We start from the raw sequence: 22,155 nt of genomic DNA on the forward strand, positions 1-22,155 counted from the left end.
AAACATCAATATTTAAGGGTTGGAAGAGAGTTTACTGCCAAGGATCTCCCAAGGCCGTAAACTCCCTATAATGGTGCAATGTTGCCTTATTTTCCTTCCTTATGCTTAGAACTTGGATTAGAACCCTCCATCAATGAACTAGGATCATTAAACTTCGAGTTGGTACATAATACCATGAGTTTACGGCCATAAACTCATGGAGGAATGGTCCCTAGGCCGTAAACTCATGTTAAGGTCAATTTTTGGACCTTAAACTCACATAGACCCTAGTTTAACCTTGGAACACTTAAACACTTGAGACTCCATACCTTTAAGACTCTAAATATGACCCTTCAGAGAGTTTACGGCCAGGAGTAAACTCCCCTGGGCCGTAAACTCCATTGAGTGTGGTCCTTGGGCCATAAACTCAATAACAATGCCTTACACTCTGATGGAACATGGACCTCCGGCGGTTCTTCGGGTCTTCTGCTACGACGGAGATCTGCGAGTCACCATCAGAGAGACGCGTTAGAGCCGCCCCAGGGACTGTGCCCCAGGAGCGGGCTCCGACGGTCAAGTTAGATCAGCTAGAAGATCTGAGATGGTTCTCCATAGCTGGAGGGAACCATCTTGGTGCTGGTGGTGTGGTGGCTGACGGCTGCGAGTGACGGTTGAGCCACCTGGCCAGATTATAGTGGCGGCCGAGCCATGGGGAAGTCTAGTGGAAGGGTCCTCTCCATGGAGGAGGTATTGTTCATTATATAGGGGACAATTAGGTCAGGCCTTGGGTCTGCCCAAATCAGGCCCAACTAGCAAGGAGTTAGGCAAGGCCGCCCGGAGGCGCCGGGCGGGGCTGGCGGACGCGCCCAAGGCAGGGCTGGCGGGTGCGCACCAGGAAAGGATGGCAAGGGAGTGTCATGCGAGGGAGCGCCTGGCCGAGCCGACAGGAGAGTCCCCAGCAGGGCTGGCAAGGGAGTCCCCAGCAAGGCTGGCAGGAGCGCGCCAGGCCAGGCTGGCGCGCTAGAGCAGTCTAGGTCATGCTAGTGGACCATATCCCATCACCTGCAAAGGTGGGCTTAATCTTCCCATCCTTTATATCTTGCAGATACTTAGGGTAGCTTCGTTTCCAGTGGCCCTTTTCGTGGCAATAGAAGCACTCTGCTTCCTTGGGATCGGAGGAGGGTTTAGCAGGGCGTGCTTTGGTCCCACTAGAGAATGAACCATCATGGGACTTTCCCTTTTGGTGGCTCTTTGAGGGATCCTTCCTTTTCTTTCCCTTCCCTTGGCCAATTGCCATCACAGGAGCAGCCACAGTAGGGTATGGTGCAACAGATTTGTCTTTGAGGTTGCTCTCAGCAGTCCTTAGCAATCCTTGGAGCTTGCTCAAGGAGAACTCTTCCTTGTTCATGTGGTAGGTCATTCTGAACCGGTTGTAGCAGGAGGGCAAGGAGTGGAGGATTATGTCGATAGCCAAATCCTCATCAAACTTAACATTAAGTTTGAGAAGACGATCAACATACCTCTTCATTTTCTACAAATGAGAGGTCAGGGATTCTTCACTCCCCATCTTAGCGGTGATCATGTTAGTAATGATCTCATAGCGCTCTTGCCTCGCGCTTTGGTGATACATGTCCAACAAATCCCGATCAATTTCATACGGATACATGTCCTCATAGGACTTTTGGAGTTCGAGGTTCATGGTGGCCAGCATGATGCAATGAACTTTCGTAGCATCACGCTCGTGGGCCTCAAAGGTGGCCAAATCTTCAGGAGTAGCAACATCCGGGATGATCTTTTTAAGCTTTTCATTGAGGACATATTCTTTGTCCTCGTAGCGTGTGATCATGCGAATGTACCTCATCCACTCGTTGAAGTTTGACCCATCAAATGTCACATTTTAACATAGGTTCATCAACGAGAATGACCCAGAAGCGTTGTTGTTGTTGTTTGCAGACATCTGAAAAAGAAAGGAGCAAAGTTTGATTAGAAATGAGTCCCTAATTAAACACCCAAATGAGAAATTAGGGCTAGGACCCAACAACATTATTTACAACTTAGAAAGTGATGCCGTACTCTAAAAGTAAATAATTTGAAGGTAAGTGAATGACGATTCACTAATGCTCACCATGAAAAATGAAAAAGAGATTTAAGTTTTAAATGTATTTGAAAACTCCTAGATCTTTGAGATTCATTGAACTTTTCAATGGCATGTTTAAATCTCGATATGCACTTCAAATTTGCGACTGGGATGCCGAGGATCGCAAACAAGTTGTGAATAACCATACGAATCAACATGGTGCACTCAATGTCTCAATCACCTAATCAATGTGCTGGTAAACCACACACACTCCATTGATCTATGACAAACATGGAGTCACCCTTCACTACCAATGTCAACCCCAAATTAGTGTGTCGGTTAACCACACGCGCTCCACCAACGTTTGACAAGGGTACAAAGTGTAATTCCATGGATTAGCGTAATTTTCACATTTTACCCTAAAGTAACTAAGATTGGGAATTTGTAAAACATTGTAGTTACTTTGTATCTTTCATTATACTTTTAATGAGGAGAGGATTGCCCTATCCAACCCGTTCGACTAACGACCCTCCACTAGTCAAGCAAGCGGTGGGTGTGAGTGCACCCATTAAGCGTCATTTTATAGGCAGCAACCTTATACCCACCTTATAGATTGGTTTCGTGAATGAGGCCTACTAACGGTAAGACTAGCATTTTAGGTTATACATATATATATATATATATATATATATATATATATATATATATATATATATATTAAGCTTGTAATAATATAATAGTATAGAGTTGAATTTTAAACTTGTAAAATTCTAAGGGTTTGAAATTTAAATTATTCAAAATTAAACTTTTAATCATAAAATTTAAATTTCAAAACTTGAGGACAAGTTTTGAACTTTTCAAAACACAAGGGATCAAATAACAAATAATACAAAATAAACAATTAATTTTATAATTATCTATATTTGACCTAATCCAATTTTAGTCACAAGATAATTACCAAATAATTTAAATAATCCATATTTATCATATAAACAACTATTATTCAAAAAAATTGAAATTATCTATTGTTTTGGCAGGGATAATCATTCAAATACAATTAAATTTGGATTTTATCTTCAAAAAACGATTTAGGCATTAATCCCATGACAAAACAACAATAAAATCCCGAAATATCCTCTGTCTGATGCACAAACTCGCCGAGTCAGACTTGGAATCGCCGAGTCGGGCCAACTCGCCGAGTTGAGTCGAGAAAAGGCAAGAAAAAATGATTTTCAGCAGTTAAACAGTTAAAGCATCACATACAACTGAAACCAATCAAGGCTCTGATACCACTGATGGGTTTTAGGTATAAGAACAATCCTATGTGCTCATACAAACCCTAATGCTTGGATCTAGGTTTCTTTATTGTAGGTGCTTTGAATCCAAGACTTGCAACCCTAGATCTATCATATATATTTCGAAATCAACATCATAAGAACAAATCTAAGTGTTTACCTCTTTCAAATTGCTTGAAATCCTTGGAGTCTTCTTGATCTTAAGCTTGGAGTCACAATTGTAACTCCTCTAATGGTTCACAAACCCCACAAGCAAGAAATCAATATGAGAGAGGGTGAGAGATGCTAAAATCGGACCTAGGGTTCTCTTGGTATCAAGTGTAGCCGATTTTCATAGCCTAAGGGTCATACTTATATTGTAGGCTGCTAGGGTTTCAGTCTAAACCCTAATGGACAACTTAGCCACCAAGAAGCCCAAGGAACCTTATGGAATAAGGCCTTGGACGAAAATATGATGGATCCCCATCATAATTTCGTTCCCCCTTTAGTCCTTTAGGTTTCCCAGCCCAAAACTCAACTATCATACATTTGACAGTTTATGCCCCTTTATTTAATTAATCTCTTTTAGTCACCAAATTAATTCCTAATTAATTTATGACCAATACTAATTAAATAAATATGATTTCTCCTTTAATATATTATTCTTATAATATATTAATAAACCATAATATTCTCTCTCTCTCTCTCCTTAAATTACATTGTCAAGTTGCTTTGGTGAAGGCAACCCAAAAGGACCATGCACAACCGGGTCAAGTACATACCAAATATAGTTACGGGCTTAGACACTAATCCAACAATAAATTCACAGTGAACTTGCGAAATTGATCTCATAAAGGCTTTGAAAATGGCTCGATGCAGAGTGAACTGGGAAATTGATTTCATAAAGGCTTTGAAAATGGCTCCATGCCTCAGGGCAAGAATTATGGCTCCATTGAGTTGACATTCGTGTGTATTATTAGTTTTTGAAATTCAAGTATGTACGTGCAGCGTACATACTTATACACCTGGCATACTCACCAACCATGACTTTCGTTCTAAATTTATCACTTAATCCATTAATACTTGGATCCAATCTCAGATCTGACTTTCCCAAGGTGGTTAATCACATAAAGTTGCCAACTTTATGTGTATACATGGCTAAATGGGACTCTAGAGCTCAAAAGAGCTTAATACTTGACTTAATACATGCGTGGAACCAAAACCACCATAAAGTTTGCACCTTTATGCCCAAAGAACCCATGATATATCCAGACCTACAATTCCAAGCCTAAAAAATGACTTTAACTCCCAATCATGAACCAAAAGGGGTCAAAATGACCAAAATGCAACAAGAAAAAGATACATGAAATGAAAAGGCAAGGTTTGAACTTTATAACTCCCAAGCTACCAAAAGGAGATGCAAATATTAGATCTCAAAGCTTTCCTTCAAACAACAAGTCTTCAAGTTTCTCCTTCTTCTTCTAGATCCACAAACCTTCCACAAATCTCGCAAGAGCTTCATGATCACCAAACATGGGCTAGGGGGTCGGATTAGGGTTTTTAGACCATAGAGGCTGACTTAGAAATGACCAAAAGAGGCTATCATAAAGCTTATATAGGGCACAACACAAAAGATTAGGGTTTTCTAACTAACCATCGTACGCCTAACGTACGAGGCCTCGCACCCCACACCACCCTTCGCATTACGCCCAACGTATACCTCTTTACGCCAAGCATACCGACCTGGGTAACCGTACACCCCACGTACTCCCTTGGTACGCCCCGCTTACTAGGGTTCCTCCAAAACCCTAAATACTCCGAATGTTGTAACTTCCTCGATCTAAGTCCGTTTCCAACGAACTTTATATCAACGGAAAGGTGATGAGAAGCCATAGGCTTCTAGCAACCCATCATAGCCTTGAAGTTCCCTAAAAAAACCCAAAATTCATAAAGAACCGAGATAACAAATTACGATTATGCCCTTGGGTTCCGAAACACCATCCAACACTCGGATTACTTAGACTTTATCACCCTTATCCAAAAAGGGCCAAATCCTTTCTTCCCCAAGCTCCCAAGCCTTATGATAACTGATGATTGGGCCACAACCCCGAGTAATGAAATGATTCGAAACCGGGTGTTACATCCTACGTGAGACAATAATTAATGAGGTATGCGGGGTTAATGCTTGTGGCTACTGCGACCTCAGGTACTTGGTTGCTTGGGTCTTGTGTTTCGCTTAGGTATTGTGTTCTGAATATCATAACTTCTTCATACAATCTTAGATTTTAACGATCTTTATATCTACGCATTCACATTTAAGTCTGCTACAACTTTCGTTTAGAGAACTTCTGTTTAAATGTAATATATTTTTACTTACGATATTTATATACATGCGTTTTTTCATAAATGTATGTATGAACATTTTTACATGAAATCATAAGTAAAAACATATTACTTTTTAATGGGAGTAATCTAAAATAAAATTATAGTAGACTCAAATACGAACACATGGATATAAAGATCATTAAAATATGATATCGTAAGAAGTAGTTAAAAGGTTCATAACACAATACCTAAGCACCAACCAGTTGAGGTTGCAATGGCCATAAACATAGACAACTCTGAACACCTTATTAATGATTGTCTTATAAAAGATGCCGTGAAAAAAAAATTAAAAAAAAACCGTTTATAAGTACTGAATATGTACAAAAACAATAATGACTTATTTTGCAACAAAAAAAATTAGGACTAAATGTGCAAAAAAATATTAAAGACTAAATGTGTATAAAGTGTGAAATATATTACCCTGTTAAGTTATTTTTTTAGTTTATCTGTAGTAGTTATCATAAAAACTAAATATGTCAAGTTAAACAAGTTGATTTTACAAATATAAACAAAAAAATATCTTAGTGACAAAATGTTAGGAATGAAAAAGTATATTATATCTTTTCTAGGTCATTATCTCTTTTGAAATTTAGTAAAATAAATAAATAAATAAATAACAAAATTTAAAAATTAAATCGGTATGCGATAAGATGATGCAATGCAGTCCGAATGGCCCACTTTGCTTTTACAATTTACATCGGACAACTTGACGAAACCCACCACAGATTTAAATCTTTAATAGAAATGCACGTTAGCAGCACCATCATCACCACCACCGCCGCCGCTATCCAACGTAAGCTAAGGAGTCGGAAAGCAGTCAACGTCGTCGGAGACGATGAAGTGTGTGTCTTGCAAAGATGAGTACGGCGCTGCTGAGGCCGGCACGTGCAGAGAGTGCTACGAGGAGGCGAGCGAGACTGAGGAAGAACTGAAGCGTGAGATCGAAGAATTAAAATCAAAAGTTAACTTTCTCCGTTTTTGGTCCCCTGTGGACTCCCGCTCCCACCATTACCACCGATCTACAACCCCATGCTTCACCGACATACTTCTGGTGGCTTTTGACGAAGATTCCGGCAAACCTGTGGCCAATTCTGTTCCTGTTCCAGCCAATAAGGCCGTTCTGGTCAGTAATTTATCCGAAATTAATCCACTGTTTAGACTTGCTATAGAAACATAATAATTTCAAATTCACCAAGTGATCATGATCCAATCTGGTACTGTGCTAGCAGCCTAGCTTTTGTTAGGTATAATGTGGTTAGAATCCCGTCTGGACAAGTGGACAGTGTAGTCATTAATTCAATTTTGAAGGTTGAATTGTCCTTGACGCCTCAAATTGGAACAAGGAAATGAGGGAGTAGCTAGGGTTTGTTCAACGAATATGGATTAAGATTCATTTTTCAATTTCCTAATGAAATATAAGGATCCTTAAGGCTACCTGGGTACGGATCTAAAAGTAATTACATCTTTTATCTTTGTAGTTTGTGGAATTCAATCTGATCTTTCCAGTTTCATGAATAAATTGGAATCAAGATATAAACACATAGACAGTCAACACTTTAAGGAATTCAAACCGGAAAGATGAGCTTTTGATGAAGTTATGCTCAATGAATAATTTAGCTCTTCCATGGATTCAGCTGATGAAAATAAGGATGGTGATTGGTGAGCACTACAGGGTTGGTTAAGTGAATGATATGCTTTCAAAATTCATGAAGCACTATGGTGTTAAGTGAAGTGTCATTGTAATGTCTAATTTCATGAAGCATTTTGGTGTTAGGTGAATGATATGATTTCTGTTATTCCTACTAATTTATTGTTATATATATCTGCAAAGAGACCATGCGGTGTAGACCATATCCACAGACCACAAGTATTGACCTAAGAGCTCATATGGATATAGGAATGTGAGGGCAATTTTGGTCTTTTATAAGCAAAAGGAGATTAAAATTTATATTTGCAAAGTTAGAAAAAACAACATACTTATCTTAGTGTTGTAAAAATCGGCCTAGGCTATAGGGTAGGGTTTTTGATAACCAACAAAAAAGCCGGTTTTGGTCAAACTTGGTCAAAATAAAAGGTACATTGCCCATATCGGTAAAAAAAAAAAGGCAAAGTACATTGTCTTTCCCGCAATTTGCACACCACAATAAAAAGGTAAACTTAAGTTGAAAAACAAGAGAAAGGTACTAATGCTTTGTTTATACCGATGAATTGGTTGTGATTTTATATTATTTTGATGAACAGACGAGTCGTTCGCCAGTATTCCGAGCCATGCTTGAAACCGAAATGGAAGAAAGCCTGAGTGGGACCATCAAAATAAGCGATGTATCATATGATGCTCTGCGTGCATTTGTGAATTATTTGTATACAGCGGAAGCATGTCTTGATGACGAAATGGCATGTGATCTTTTAGTGTTGGCTGACAAATATGAAGTAAAACATCTCAAGATTTACTGTGAGAAATTCTTGATTTCAAAACTCAACTGGGAGAGTTCGCTTTTAAGCTATTCCTTTGCTCATCAGCATAATGCAAACAACTTGCTTGATGCCTCATTATCGATAATTTTGGATAACATGGAGAAGGTAAGTAAACGTGAAGAATATATGGAGCTTGTGGAGAAAGATCCACGGATTGTTGTGGAAATTTATGAAGCATATTTGTCTAAACAAGTTAATACCGCTGCTGCTGCTGATAGCCATGAAGATAAGGTAATAAAACGCCGTTAGATTGTTACATGAGTATATGGTATCCGTTTTGTTTTGTTTTGTTTTTTTGTTTTTCTATTTTTGTTTTTTTAGCATAATCCATAACGTAGGAATAGATAATCTGATAAAGCAAAAGTATTGGGATGAGTTGTTACATTTGATTATCATGTTTTGTTGCCATGTAGTAATGAAATGAATTTCATATTAACTTTTTATATACTTATAGTTTTGACTATACGCAATACGTTATTTAATTATAGGCATAGCTAATGGATTTTCATTTACAAAAATAAAAAATTAAACTTAATAGTAAAAACTTAATAAAACTTAAATAACAACAAAGAGAATCCCTTAAATAACAACAACAAAGAGAATCCCTGAATGCATTTGAGTGGAAACTGTTTCTGGAAAACATCTCCAGCAAACTATTAAAAAACTTAAATAAGATTATAATAGAAGAAACATAGTTTTTAGCATAGTTCTCAAAATCGCGATCCTAATCGTACAATCCTAGGTATAAAAAACAAGCCGGATCGATATAATTCGATTCGATTGTATATAAGACTATAGGGACTGGTGTGGGGGGACTAAACCACTCCCGGAAATATAGTACCGGCAATGCGGTTCGACCACAATGGGGAAGGGGTGAGGGGCGGCTACCCTGCCTTCTTTCTCCTCATGTGATTGACTAGCTTATTATTTTTTTTTAGTTTTTTTTAATATTTATTGAATTATATAAATACCAAAAAATTATAAAAAAATATATTAAACTTCATGATTTTTAATTCCTTACAAAACCAGTATCATATTTGTATAAAATATATTTTAAAAAATAAAAAATAAAAATTAAAAGGTAGGGAAATGTGACAATTTCCTAGCTTTTGATGAGTGAAGGTAAGTGAGGAGAAAACGCATTTGACACTAAAAAAGTGAGTGGTAAAATGTGAATATGCCTTCCGGTCTAATGAATTGGATTGCATCGATTGAGCAAATCCAACATCCAATGGATAATTAGATTGGATCAGCTTAATCAAAATCCATTGGATCAATCTGAACTAATGAACGAGACAAAAAAGTCTCTTTAAGCAAAATCAATTTAGACATGTACTTTGTAACAAACAACTATGTATTAGAGCTATTGTAGAAAGAATAATCTTGGAAAAATATCTCATCTAACAATTTAAAAACACTTAAACCTATTTTTATTTTATTTTAAATATGGTGTTTGGCACCCTTACCTAACTATTATTTAAGGCGATAATGGACATTTGTTTTGCTGGAATTCTATGGAATTAAGGGGAATTGTAATCCAACTCCACAACTTTTCTATGTTTGGTTCAATTTTTGCGAAAGAATTGAAATTGTATATGAAATTTTTTCCCATAAATGGAGGGAAAACTCATTCCATCAAGAGGAGGAAAAAAAATAGTTCCGCACAAGCGTTTTAAAGATTCCTGATGTTATTTTAATCGGAGACTCCCACGTAAATATTTTTGAAACCAATTATGTTTAAACGAATTTATGTTATGTTTTGACACCATATATTTACCAAAATGTTTATTTAAATATTTCAACTTTTTATTAAGAATATTTTTTATTTATTAAAAAAAAAGTGTTACAAGTTTGATTTAAAATCTATTTGCATGATGGTTAAAAATTATTGATGGTGAAAGATATCCTTCACACTAACTTGATATTTTAAATTGATTTTTCTTAATCATGGTGAAGAACATCAACCTAGCCTCAATTTTCCTATATCAAGAATGAGAAGTTACAATAAACACATTAAAGTTATGACCCAAAACAAGAAAATTGGTCTAACAATAATAATTGTTAAACTTGAGTTTTATCGGAAAAAAAATAAAGTTTTTTTTGAAGAAATTTGTGTATTGCAGAAACAGCAAACCTACTACTAAAGTCTAAAAATTTTATTAAAAAAATCTTATTTTAAACAAAAAATAAAAAAAATTAAGGATGCGTTTTGTTGTGGAAATCTATTTTCATTTTTCAAGAAAATATTTTCAAAAAATAGAATTGAGTTTTTATTTTCAATATTCAATAAAATTTTAGAAAATTCGTTTGGTTGGAAACGATAAAGTTTTTTATTTTCTATCTTAGAGTTTTAGAAAACTTTGAAAAACTATAAGAATCACGTTTCTAAATTATATACAATTTTGAAATCAGAAAATTTTCATTTTGTAAGAAGAATTTTGAAAACTAAATAGCTAAAGCGTTTTAAAATTTTTATTTTTATTCGAAAATTTTCATAAAAAACTAAATTTTTTTAAGGTTTAAAATTAAGCAACGGCTCAATTGAACCAAAACAAACAAAAGCCAAAACAAACAATTTAAAAAGTAAAGTATACTGGGTGTGCAACAACAAAATATCAGCGGGCTTCGATCCTTTAAACCCTAATCCTCTTACCATAACGCATTCCCGCCTCATTTACTACCGGAAAACCCTATTTGCAAGAACACATTAGGCCCTCGTTTTACCAAGCCGACGCATTCTTCTTCTCCGGTTCTCCACCTCGACGTCTTCTCCTTTCTCCCCCGACGTCGTCAGCCTGCGTTTCCTCCGACAAGAGCATCCCTAATCTTTGGTGAGTCTCTCTCTCTCTCTCTCTCTCTCTCTCTCTCTCTCTCTCCTGCAAACGCATTCCCCGCCTTTCTTCCTTCCACATCATCTAGTTGCGATTTCTTTTTTTGGACTTCTCTTCGTCCCTTGTCTCTCTAGCTTAGAGCCTGCGATTTCGATTTTTCTCGTCAGCCTCTGCTGGTATAGCTTTGATCTGACTTTTATGTTGATGTTTAGAGTTTTATGATTTATGAAACTTAAATTTCATTAAATGCTCAATTTCTGGACTCCTTTTGTGCTAATCTGGTTTTACATTCTTTAGTGGCTTCAATGGCTATTAAAGGCAAAAAGTCACAGAAGAAACCAAACAGAAAGGAGATTGTTTCTGTCAAGAGCAAAAAGAAAAATGATATTCTGAGCGAGTCTGATATGGAAGACGAAGAACTGGAACAACAGCAGAGTATCAATAGTGATGAAGGTGGGGATTCGGGGTCGGAACTTTCGTTGGATGGGGATGATACATATGCACGCGATGTTTTAGGAGGCAACGACTATGAAGGTACTTCAATTGTAACTATTGGACTCAAGGATTATGCTTGTTGAAACAATAATCTATCAAAATGAATTAGGTAAAGGTAAGAACTTAAATGTGGCGATGAATCACTCACATACAAGAACTAATTGAACGAACTTTATCTGGAAGTGCGGAAGAAATTGTTCCATATTCACGCACCATATGGGTCAACCTGACCCGTTTGACATGTATTAAAACTTGCATCTTTGACCCAAATCTGTATTGACATGTTACCCAAACTGCCCGATCTGCCTTTGTTGGCACCTCTAGACTTTTTTTTCCCCATGTGCTGATGTTCAAAAATATTTTAGAACAACACGACAAACTTGGTACTGAAAGGAACAAAAATATGTGGGCAAATATGTAAAAAGTTTGGACTTAATGGGGAAAGCCTCCTTTCCTTTACATCCTTTTATCCAGTCATTGTTTCTGTATTAAGTAAACAAGAAAAACCATATACAGCTTACACCAACTCCGTGAAGTCAAAAACAAACAATACTTGATGGACATTGAGGACCTTCTTGAATTTAAAAAAAAAACAATCTTTCACTTTAATATGTTATGTTTCATTGTTCAAATCATATACAGTAATATACTATGCAATTTGAAGTTGTATTGTATCTATCCCAGTGTTAGTTATTTTTTGGTTGGTTTTATTTGTTTACAGTTAAGGGGTCAGGTTCAGATTCAGAATTGGATTCTGGATCTGATTCGGAATTGGATTCCGGTTCCGATTCCGATCGTGATCCTCAGGCAGAATCTGCAGCTATAGACAGAGAAAGTGCGATAGTACAACAAGAGGGACAAGATGAGCTACAACTTAATATCAAAGAACAACCTGATGAGTTTCGATTGCCAACACAGGAGGTTTACTGCTTTTTTTTTTTTTTTTTGTCATTTGTGCTTAATGACATGTTATGTTGCAATTACTTGGGTAGTGTTTGGTATATGATGGAATCCAGGATGGAATGGAATGGGTAATTCCGTTGGAATGAAAAAAAACTTGTTTGTTTTGTATGATGGAATGGAATGGACTTTCTTAAAGCAATGCGATTCCTTTTACTGTGTCATTTTTTGTTACTTAGCTTTTTTCATTCTATCATGGAATGGAATGGGAAGTGGCGATATCATCCATTTTATTTCCAAAGTATCTAGTAACAAATCTTTTCAAAATTTCACGATTCTAGTTTATTATCTAAATACAACTAAAAAATATATTTCCTTAAGTATAATCTTATTTGGGTTTTGATGAGTTTTAATTTGCTCAGTTTTTTTAGTTTCATTAATTATAAGAGTATTGTTTCATGCGTTTTAAATCCATTTACTATAGGAACTTGAAGAGGAAGCCTGTGGACCCCCTGATCTCACCGGTCTCCAACAAAGAATAAAAGAGAGTGAGTCTTATCGTGTGATTAAAAAACTCATTTTCCATTTATACCCCTATATTCTCATCTCCATTTTTATAACATATTTTAAATTAAACTGTCCAGTTGTTAGGATTCTCTCAAATTTTAGTTCTTTGAGGCAAGAGGGAGCAACAAGAAAGCAGTATATAGAGCAACTTAAGTTGGACTTAGGATCATATTATGGCTACAATGAGTTCCTTATTTCTTCATTTGTTGAGGTAATTTAAGTTTAAATCTTTGATATTTTGTATGATAATTTCTGCATTTGCCAAATTCTAATTGTTTCTAGTTATTACATTTTGTGCAGATGTTTCCACCTGTTGAACTTATGGAACTAATTGAAGCTTTTGAAAAGCCTCGACCAATCACCCTACGTACCAATACATTAAAGGTGATTGATATAAAACTTATTTATTTTTTCGTTTTCTTTTTAATAGCATGGTTTTTGGTATAATACTTATGTAGCTCCAATTTTTGATGATGATATATAGACACGGAGACGAGACTTGGCTGGTGTTTTGTTGAATAGAGGTATCAACTTGGATCCTTTAAGCAAGTGGTCAAAGGTAAGGATCATTCATCTTCTTTTTTTGTAAAGTTAGGTAGTGTTTGGTCACGATGGAAGAGAGAAGGAATGGAATGGTTCATTCCATTCCATCACCCCTTTGATTACTGCATAGTAAACACTACGTTATTGATTTGTGATGTCTCACCAATTGCCCCTTGAACAACAACAGGTTGGCTTGGTTGTATATGATCATCAAGTGCCATATGGTGCAACCCCAGAATATATGGCTGGTCATTACATGGTACTTATATCCTAGTTAAAAATTTTTTATTTTTATTTTGTAAGATTTGCTTATTTCTTCTAACTTTTGGTTTTGTTTACTCTTTACAGGTGCAAAGCGCAAGCTCTTTTCTACCTGTAATGGCCCTTGCTCCTCAAGAGAAGGAACGGATTGTTGATATGGCGTAAGTATCTAACATTTTTTTTTACATTTTATCTCCAAAATACCTTCAAAACTTGTTACACTGTAAAAAAGATTTAAAAGCTTTGGGGCGTTTGGAAGGAATTGTAATTCATTTCAGTTTTATTGATAATTAGCTTTGTTTTAATACACATTTTAGTATCAGATTTGAACCCGTATACATATCTGCCTTTTGAAAAACAACTTTTACTTGTTGTAGGGCTTCTCCTGGTGGTAAAACCACTTACATTGCAGCTCTTATGAAAAACACTGGTATGCTCTTTCTTTGCACATTTACACAATTTGTTTGTGATGTCATTCGTGTATAAAGTATATTTTATATAAATTTTATCTAATTAACCAACCACCCTATGATTAGGTATTATTTATGCTAATGAGATGAAGGAGAAGAGGCTTAGTAAACTAACATCTAATTTACAACGATTGGGTGTTACAAATACTGTAGTATGCAGCTATGATGGGAAGGAGGTTAGTTTTTCTAACTTATATATATATATATATATATATATATATATATATATATATATATATATATATATATATATATATATAATTTAATCAGATGAAGCTTAATACTACTGATGTTAATGCCTTAATGGGACATAAGTTGCTATTTTTTGTGCCACCCAAAAAGGCTACAATCTCTTGTCTATGCAAAAGATGTGAAAGCCCTCATCCTCATCACTTCATCATTGGAAATTGCTCTAGAAATATTGTTCAGTCTCATATTTTTATATTGAGTTTCCATTTATGGGCATTTTGGTAAATGATTCACTTTTTTTTTTTTATTTGATTTGATTTCAGCTCCCAAAAGTATTGGGACATAACACAGCAGACAGGGTTTTGTTGGATGCCCCTTGCAGTGGTACTGGGGTAAGCCTAAAGCTTTATATGCTCATATCATATGCTTGTTTCTAGTAATCTAGTCCTTGCTTTTACAGTTTAATAAGAATCTTTATTTATTTATATAATTTTTACAGGTTATATCTAAAGATGAATCTGTCAAAACCTCTAAAAATGCCATTGATGTACAGAACTTCTCACGTCTACAAAAGGTACCCAAACTCTTATATATGCAGTATGCTATTCACTTTTACACACCTCTTAATATTCTTCTAGAACTTTATAAATGTCATAAATTAGTGAGAGAAAGTTGCTAAGTTATGTTGTTATTATTATTGTTGTATAAGAGCTCCATTTTAAATTTGTTGATTTGCAGGAACTAATACTTGCAGCAATTGACATGGTGGATGCAAATTCAAAATCAGGGGGTTATGTGGTTTACTCCACATGCTCCTTGATGGTTATTGAGGTATTATTCTTTTTAATTATTTTCAAACATCTTTCTTTTATCCAGACAATAAACACTTTATTGTGATCTTGCAGAATGAAGATGTTATAGACTATGCACTGAAGAAGAGGGATGTGAAACTCGTGCCATGTGGACTAGATTTTGGTCGCCCAGGGTATTTTCTTTATTTACTTTTTAAAAAAAAATTTGATGAATATTTTTGTCTTAAAGAATTTGTATTTTTTGTATGTACTATGTAGGTTTGTTCGATTTAGGGAACGCAGATTTCATCCATCATTGGAAAAGACAAGACGTTTCTATCCACATGTTCATAACATGGATGGCTTTTTTGTTGCAAAGGTATCCCATTATATTATATTATATTATATTATACATACACAATAGCAACAACAAACCAAAAGCATGATGTCACAATGCTGTGGTTGGGTAGATTTTTTAAGTAGAATGCTTTAATGCTAAATAAAATTAAAAAAAAAAACCGAAAATTCAAAGATGTAATAGAAAGAAATGAAAGTAGGATGCTATAATACACTAATAGATAGATGTACATTGCTATTTTATGCATATAGCCCATATATTAAAAGTATATAAGTTTATATAAAAATTCAACGAGATTCAGAATTTTTTTTTATAAATCCATATTTTGGGCCCATTTAGTTTACTTAATTTTTGTAGTGTTTTTTTGAACTTGTGAAGATTTTTAAATACCCACTTGGGATTAACTATAATTGATGTTTATGAGATTATAAAATTTGACCAAAGAAATACGATAAGTCGTAGTAAATGGTTTATAACTGTAATAATTTGTATTCTGAATGGTTGTAGAGTTATTAATGAATCGGTGGTTTATGTTTATTTATGTTGATATTATTATTGCAGTTGAAAAAAATGAGTAATTCAAAGGGAGTTCCTGGAACATATTCTGAAGTACAAGAAGAAGAAGAAGAGGTGGAAGAAGGTTCTGAAATCATGGAAGAAGAAATTCCTCAACAAAAACAAAAGAAAGAGGTTTTGAGAAAAGAGAAAAAAAACTCAAATGATGCTTCTCTTAAAAGAAAAAAACAAGAAGAAAAACCTGCCACTTTTGAGAAGAGGAAGAAATATAAACCTCCTCCTAGAGAAGAGATCTCAAAAGCCAGGTACATCCTCTCTCTCTCTCTCTCTCTCACACACACACACACACCATATATGTCTCTTTGGTATTATGTTATATAAGGCAACTGGATTTTGAAAAGTTAAAAATAAAAATCAGTTATACTTTCATTATTTTACACTTAACTAATTCCTGTAGTGATTAAATCATTCATTATAAGACTCCTTTCGACCTTTTAGAAAAGGGCAACTGTTTTATCAAATTAGCAGTAGTGGCTTATTTGAAAAGTGGTGAATGTAACTTTTGAGGATGATTGTTTTTTGAACGATAAAAAAAGTATAGTTGTTTAATTGTTGTAGAAAAAAAAGTAGTTTAGTGGCTAAATTGATGAAGCCTTGAAACTGCTTTTTACTTTTCTGTTGTTTAAGAAAAAAGGTGTGATGTAATAATTGTGTAGATTCTTGATATAGAAAAAAAGTTGAAAGTAATAATATAAGTAAATGAAAGTAGGATGCTATATATAATACACACAAATAAATAGAATTATTAAAAAATTAATGTGGTGTAATAATTTTGTATCCATGAATATGATGCTTATGGTTATGGTGATGCAGGGAAGAGAAGAGAGAAGCTCTAAGAGAAGCAAAGAAGAAAACAAAATCCTCAATCAAGAAAAGGTAGACCAGACCCAGGGTATGATCTGACACACCAAATTTAGTTCTGCCATGGCAAAAATTTTGTTCCAAATTATATATTTATTTATTACTTGATGTTTTATTTCTTTCTTGTTATTTATATTATATTATAATAGAATCTGTATTGTATTTGGGTTTTGTTTTTGATTTAGCCAGGTTAATTTTTATGGATTCTATTATTGTCCTTGCTTTTTATTTATGCTCTCCATGCCCCCCCTTGTTTCCACAGTGAATGATTTTACCAAGTATTTACTTATTTATTTAGACGTTATTAGAAAGCAAATCAAAGTCTTGGTTTGGTTTTGCTTCAAAGATAGGATGACCACTCTCACTCACTCTTTTTGTTTTGTTAATTTAGTTTACAGTTTACTAAATATGAAAGTCTTGCCCATGTATTCCTTTTTTTTTGGGACAATTGCAAAAATGGTCCTGTGGTTGTCAAAATTCTGCAATTTTGATCCAAAAAGGTTTGGTGGTGTGTTAGATGACTAATTTTGGATCTTTTTAGTGATTTTGGTTACCATACATTTGAAAAGACGAATATACCTTTATATTTGATTCTTTATTTATTATTTTTTTGTATTGTTTTTATTAATAAAAATTTAAAAAAAGAGTCCTATCTCTTCTATCTAAATGCTTCAATATATATATATATATATATATATATATATATATATATATATATATATATATATATATATATATATTTCCAACTTCACCTTCCTCTACTACCATTGCAGTTGAGAAAACACCATCGACCATCTTGCTTGCTACAAATCACCATACTTACACCACCAAAAAACCCACCTTCATCACCCTTGTATCGTCGAGCATCACCTCAGCTGGCCATCTACTGTTACAAATCACCACACTACAGAGCAACACCTCATCGAGCCTCCTTATTCACCAAATGAGAATGTCGGTGGTTTGCCACCACTATCTCAACATTGTTGACCATTGGAATTCATCCGGATCGAGATATAAATCTGGATTGAGAAAGCTATGGCCACCACTAATGAAAGGGAAAGCAATGAATATTGGTGGCGGAAGAGGGACAAATCTGTTGCATCGGTCTTGTTTTGCAGATCTAGAAAACGGAGGGATTTTGTAGATTAGAACATCGGTGACATTGACTGATCTATGGATGGTCAAATTTTTAAACAGAGAGTAAGAGGTGTGTTAGGCGTATCAAACCCAACAAATAATAGAGGTACAAAGGACTCCAATACACTGTTTTAATGCACTAAAAAGTAGTACACGACAAGCAGGGTTGAACCATAGAGACATAAGGTAAAAATCTATACCTCTTTGTGTAAGGTACTTTGGTCACAAATTGAGATTTGTTTGCAAAAGTAAAATAATAAAAATAACAATCTATTTTGAAAACATCTAGAAAATGAAATAGATTTGTAAACAAGTTGTTGAAATGGTTCTGGTTCTAGTTCTCAATGTTGACATTTAACTTGATTATGATTTGATGTAATTCATGATTGTTATTTTATGTTGGTACTGAAAGATATTAACACGTTCTAATACTTCTCAATTGCTGAATTATCTAACAAAAACATGCTTTTTGACTGGACCTAGCTTTTCTAATTCAATCTAAACATGCTCTTAGATTGTATTGAAAAACGCATTAAGTTTTGTACAAGCTTCCCAACTATGTTCATTTCTTCTCATTCGTTCAAAACTGTGAACATTTGATATATGTTTTACAATAAGAAAACTTATTGTTTGTTACCAATTATTAAATTAATAGAACTATTAGGTACCCTAAAAGTTTATTAACTACATAAAAAATCAATTCATGAAAGTGGTCAATTAAACACAAATCAAATTCAAGGGTTCTAGTTTAAACAAAAACATAAACATCAAATCACATGCTTCAAGTCAAATAATCAAGATGTTTTGAACATGAACTAGAAACTAGGGTTTCTTAGCCACATGGCTAAGAAAATATCAAACAAGAATAAAGATGGAATTGAAATGTTTAATGCTTACAAAAGGAAATCAAAAGCGTTTGCAATGATTAGTAGCCTTCAAGAATTCCCCAAAAATCCTCCAAAATCGCTAGAAGTTGCTCCCAAAAACTATCTCCTTTGAAAAATGATGTCTTTCCCTCTTTTAGTAACTGCTCATGTGCCTAACTCAAGGCCACATGTTTTTAGTCAAACAATCTTATGATTCATGCATCAAACTTGAGATATGGAAGGAATGTACGAGTCGAATGCTTGAATTTGTGATGTGTGCTTGAATTTTTCACTTCATCTTCAACCTAAAGAAAAGTTGAGCTCTTCAATGGTGGAATTCACAAACGGAGGTAAAAGCTTCCCTTCTTCTTTACAATCCCTTCCGAAAGCTTAGTATTGAATCCCTATACAAGATTTAGTCAATATTTTCAAGACATAAAAATTAGGGTTTAGAGTAAGTCTTTTTTTTTTTTTTTTTTTTTTTTTTTTTTTTACACTTTTATGGAGGGAATTTGACCTAGATGAAGAAGAAGATGGAGTTAGGAACTTAAAATAACATACCTTGGTGTTGGAACCTCATATTAATCGAAGAATAATCAAAACTTTTGTTAGGTTTAAGAGGAATTGACGATGAGGTTTATAAATGATTATGGAGGCATGTTTGTAACGCCTGGTTCTTGGTATGTATTTATGTAACACCCATAAAATTTAAACCAATTTTCAACTTTTTCAAAACATTTAAAACCATTGAACATTACATAGTTTGTTTTCAAAATAATAATTATCAGAGTATCCCAATATCAAATCAAAAAGTCATAACAGCAGGAGGAGCGGTACGATCGCCTTCCCGCGATCACCAAAAGTACCTGAAACAACAAACTGAAACTGTAAACCCGAAAGCTTAGTGAGCTACCCACAAAATATCCATACCCATGATAAAATACATACAATCATAAAACAACATACTATGGGTCCAGTCAACCATCAGGTTCGAATACCCCGGGTCCACAATCAACTGGTTGGAATGCCCACATACTATGAGTCCAATCATCCTCGGGAGGTGTTCAATAGCAAGTTTAAAAATTGCAAGTCTATCTTCCATTAGATACAACTTCTCTCGTTCCATTGGATTAGGAGTAGTGTCAATTAAGCTAAGAATGTTAAATGGAAGAGTTGCGGTCCAATCTGATATGCAATTCATTTTTAATTGTATCTTTTTATCGTATCACTAGTGTTTAATAAATTTCTCGTTGTTCAACAAAAAAAACTATGATTCAAGTTACGAGAAATGTTAGGAAAAGAATTTATTATTATTATTATTATTATTATTATTATTATTATTATTATTATTATTATTATTATTATTATTATTATTATTTTTGGCAATCTAGTATGGTTTCAACCTACTACAAAAAAGTTTTCTATTTTCATTGTTTTTTGCAATCATGTAATCTCGACTTCTTTCATTAATTTCCAAACTGAAAATGATGTCTTGACAAATTTCGACTCTTACTATTATCGATATTTCCTAAGTAGCCTGAATCCACTTGTACTTGGATTAAAAACCTATTTTAAAATGACATTTTTTGTAACTAGTGTATGTTGTAAACATTATTAATATATTCGTGCAAGTGATGCTAATAGTTTTTGAATAGTTAAGGTTAAAATTCAGAAGTCTTTCAACTACGATTCAAGGTACGAGCAATGTTACATAAAGAAACTATAGTTCCTTTTGATACCACGTCGTGACGCATCATTAGGATTTGATTGATTTTGACAAGGTCACTAGATGAAATTCCTATTGTTTTATGTTTGAAAGTATTTAAGGATAAAAAGTTGTTTAAGTTAAGATTTTCTTTATCACCAAGTGGTGCAAGACCGAGTCGTTTCAATCTCCAATGATGATTGATTTAAGCGTTGGGTGTTTATTACCCTACACGTCTCTTAGTTCTCAGACGTTTTGAATGAAGAAAAAAAATCAAAGAAGTACGAGCTGACTTATGACTTGTTTTTTTTTGATATGATAAGCCGAATGAACGACAAACTTTCAAAGTATTTTTGGAAGTGACCTTTGTATTTTTTTGCTGCCTTAATAAACGCCATGCAAATTTTGACGCGTATAACCTTTATAGAGCAAATAGCAAAAAAAATTAGGTTTAACAAAAGCACATTCCATTTTACTCAAAATTACAAGTTGATTTCAATGATATTTTACAACAAGATGCCATAAAATGATTACAACCCGCCTTCTCAAGTAATGAATTCAGAAATTATATGACATCAACCTTTATATAGCTTATATGTGTCCAAGAATTTAAAAATATAGATATTTTGGCATGGTGAAAGAAATAAAGTCCTCAATTTCTAATTCTAGTCCTGTGTTGTATGTGGAAATTAAAAAAATATGTTTACTGTTTGGTAGAAAACGGTAAGTCACATGAAAAATATAACCTAAAACATTGTCTTGTTGTGCTTGAAACACTTGTCTAAGAACATCAATGGGTCCAAAAATTAAATGTGTTTTAATTTCAAAAGTATTCCAAATCAATCATGACATAAGATATATTTCGTTCAGAAATTAAATTTTAATTTTCTAAAGGTAATTAATTCTCACTATAATTTGTAGAGGCTATACGTCCATGCTCTTTAGCGAACCGTTTCAACATTTATGATATAGTCTTAAACAACGCATAAGTGGATTAAGTAAGAAACATAAGGCTAATTCAAAAGTACAACAAATATTTATATCGTATGTAGCTACTTCTTGCACATAAATATCGAGATACACACTACAAAGTACACACATAGGTTTGGAGTGGGTTACAAAAAAGAAACGTACTTGAACACATATTTAACATACATACATAAGATACATATATATAGCATTCTTCTGCAGCAAACAGATTTGTGCAACTTGTTTCATTATGTCCATGCATCACCTATAATCAAGAACCGTAATCCTCAGGATTTATCTTATTTTTGTTCGTGATATGTTTTGCAGTCGATGCGATAACTTTTGCGGTCTTCTCAGCCATCATAGTTGACACATGCTTCTTGTTTGCTGGCATCACAGTGGCCTTTGATGTCTTTCCACCACTCATGTTTGACCCATAGTTCTGT

General features: G+C 34.3%; 2 protein-coding genes across 2 annotated transcripts; both read left to right on the top strand.

Annotated features, from left to right (window-relative positions):
• The first annotated feature begins 6,412 nt into the window (after positions 1-6,412).
• LOC145099304 (BTB/POZ domain-containing protein) lies at positions 6,413-8,635 on the top strand. The gene is made up of 2 exons (XM_079036908.1): positions 6,413-6,838; positions 7,957-8,635. The coding sequence occupies exons 1-2, from the start codon at positions 6,551-6,553 to the stop codon at positions 8,437-8,439; spliced, it is 771 nt and encodes a 256-aa protein (XP_078893034.1). The 5' UTR covers positions 6,413-6,550; the 3' UTR covers positions 8,440-8,635.
• Positions 8,636-10,794: 2,159 nt separating this feature from the next.
• LOC145099358 (26S rRNA (cytosine-C(5))-methyltransferase NOP2B-like) lies at positions 10,795-17,239 on the top strand. Its single transcript, XM_079036958.1, has 18 exons — positions 10,795-11,021; positions 11,319-11,555; positions 12,238-12,437; positions 12,901-12,964; positions 13,061-13,194; positions 13,284-13,367; positions 13,468-13,542; positions 13,714-13,785; positions 13,875-13,948; positions 14,165-14,217; positions 14,324-14,433; positions 14,770-14,838; positions 14,946-15,020; positions 15,185-15,277; positions 15,352-15,431; positions 15,517-15,616; positions 16,157-16,416; positions 16,985-17,239. The coding sequence occupies exons 2-18, from the start codon at positions 11,327-11,329 to the stop codon at positions 17,049-17,051; spliced, it is 1,839 nt and encodes a 612-aa protein (XP_078893084.1). The 5' UTR covers positions 10,795-11,021; positions 11,319-11,326; the 3' UTR covers positions 17,052-17,239.
• The last annotated feature ends 4,916 nt before the right edge of the window (positions 17,240-22,155 follow it).

This window comes from Lactuca serriola, chromosome 1, assembly GCF_051521515.1.
Source record: "Lactuca serriola cultivar US96UC23 chromosome 1, Lser_US96UC23_V15, whole genome shotgun sequence".
Classification (NCBI taxonomy): Eukaryota; Viridiplantae; Streptophyta; class Magnoliopsida; order Asterales; family Asteraceae; genus Lactuca; species Lactuca serriola.

Coding starts and splice junctions, on each gene's coding strand:
- LOC145099304 (XM_079036908.1), top strand. CDS start 6,551: ATGAAGTGTGTGTCTTGCAAAGATGAGTACGGCGCTGCTGAGGCCGGC. Junction 6,839..7,956: donor CAGCCAATAAGGCCGTTCTG/GTCAGTAATTTA, acceptor TTTGATGAACAG/ACGAGTCGTTCGCCAGTATT.
- LOC145099358 (XM_079036958.1), top strand. CDS start 11,327: ATGGCTATTAAAGGCAAAAAGTCACAGAAGAAACCAAACAGAAAGGAG. Junction 11,556..12,237: donor AGGAGGCAACGACTATGAAG/GTACTTCAATTG, acceptor ATTTGTTTACAG/TTAAGGGGTCAGGTTCAGAT. Junction 12,965..13,060: donor CCAACAAAGAATAAAAGAGA/GTGAGTCTTATC, acceptor TAAACTGTCCAG/TTGTTAGGATTCTCTCAAAT.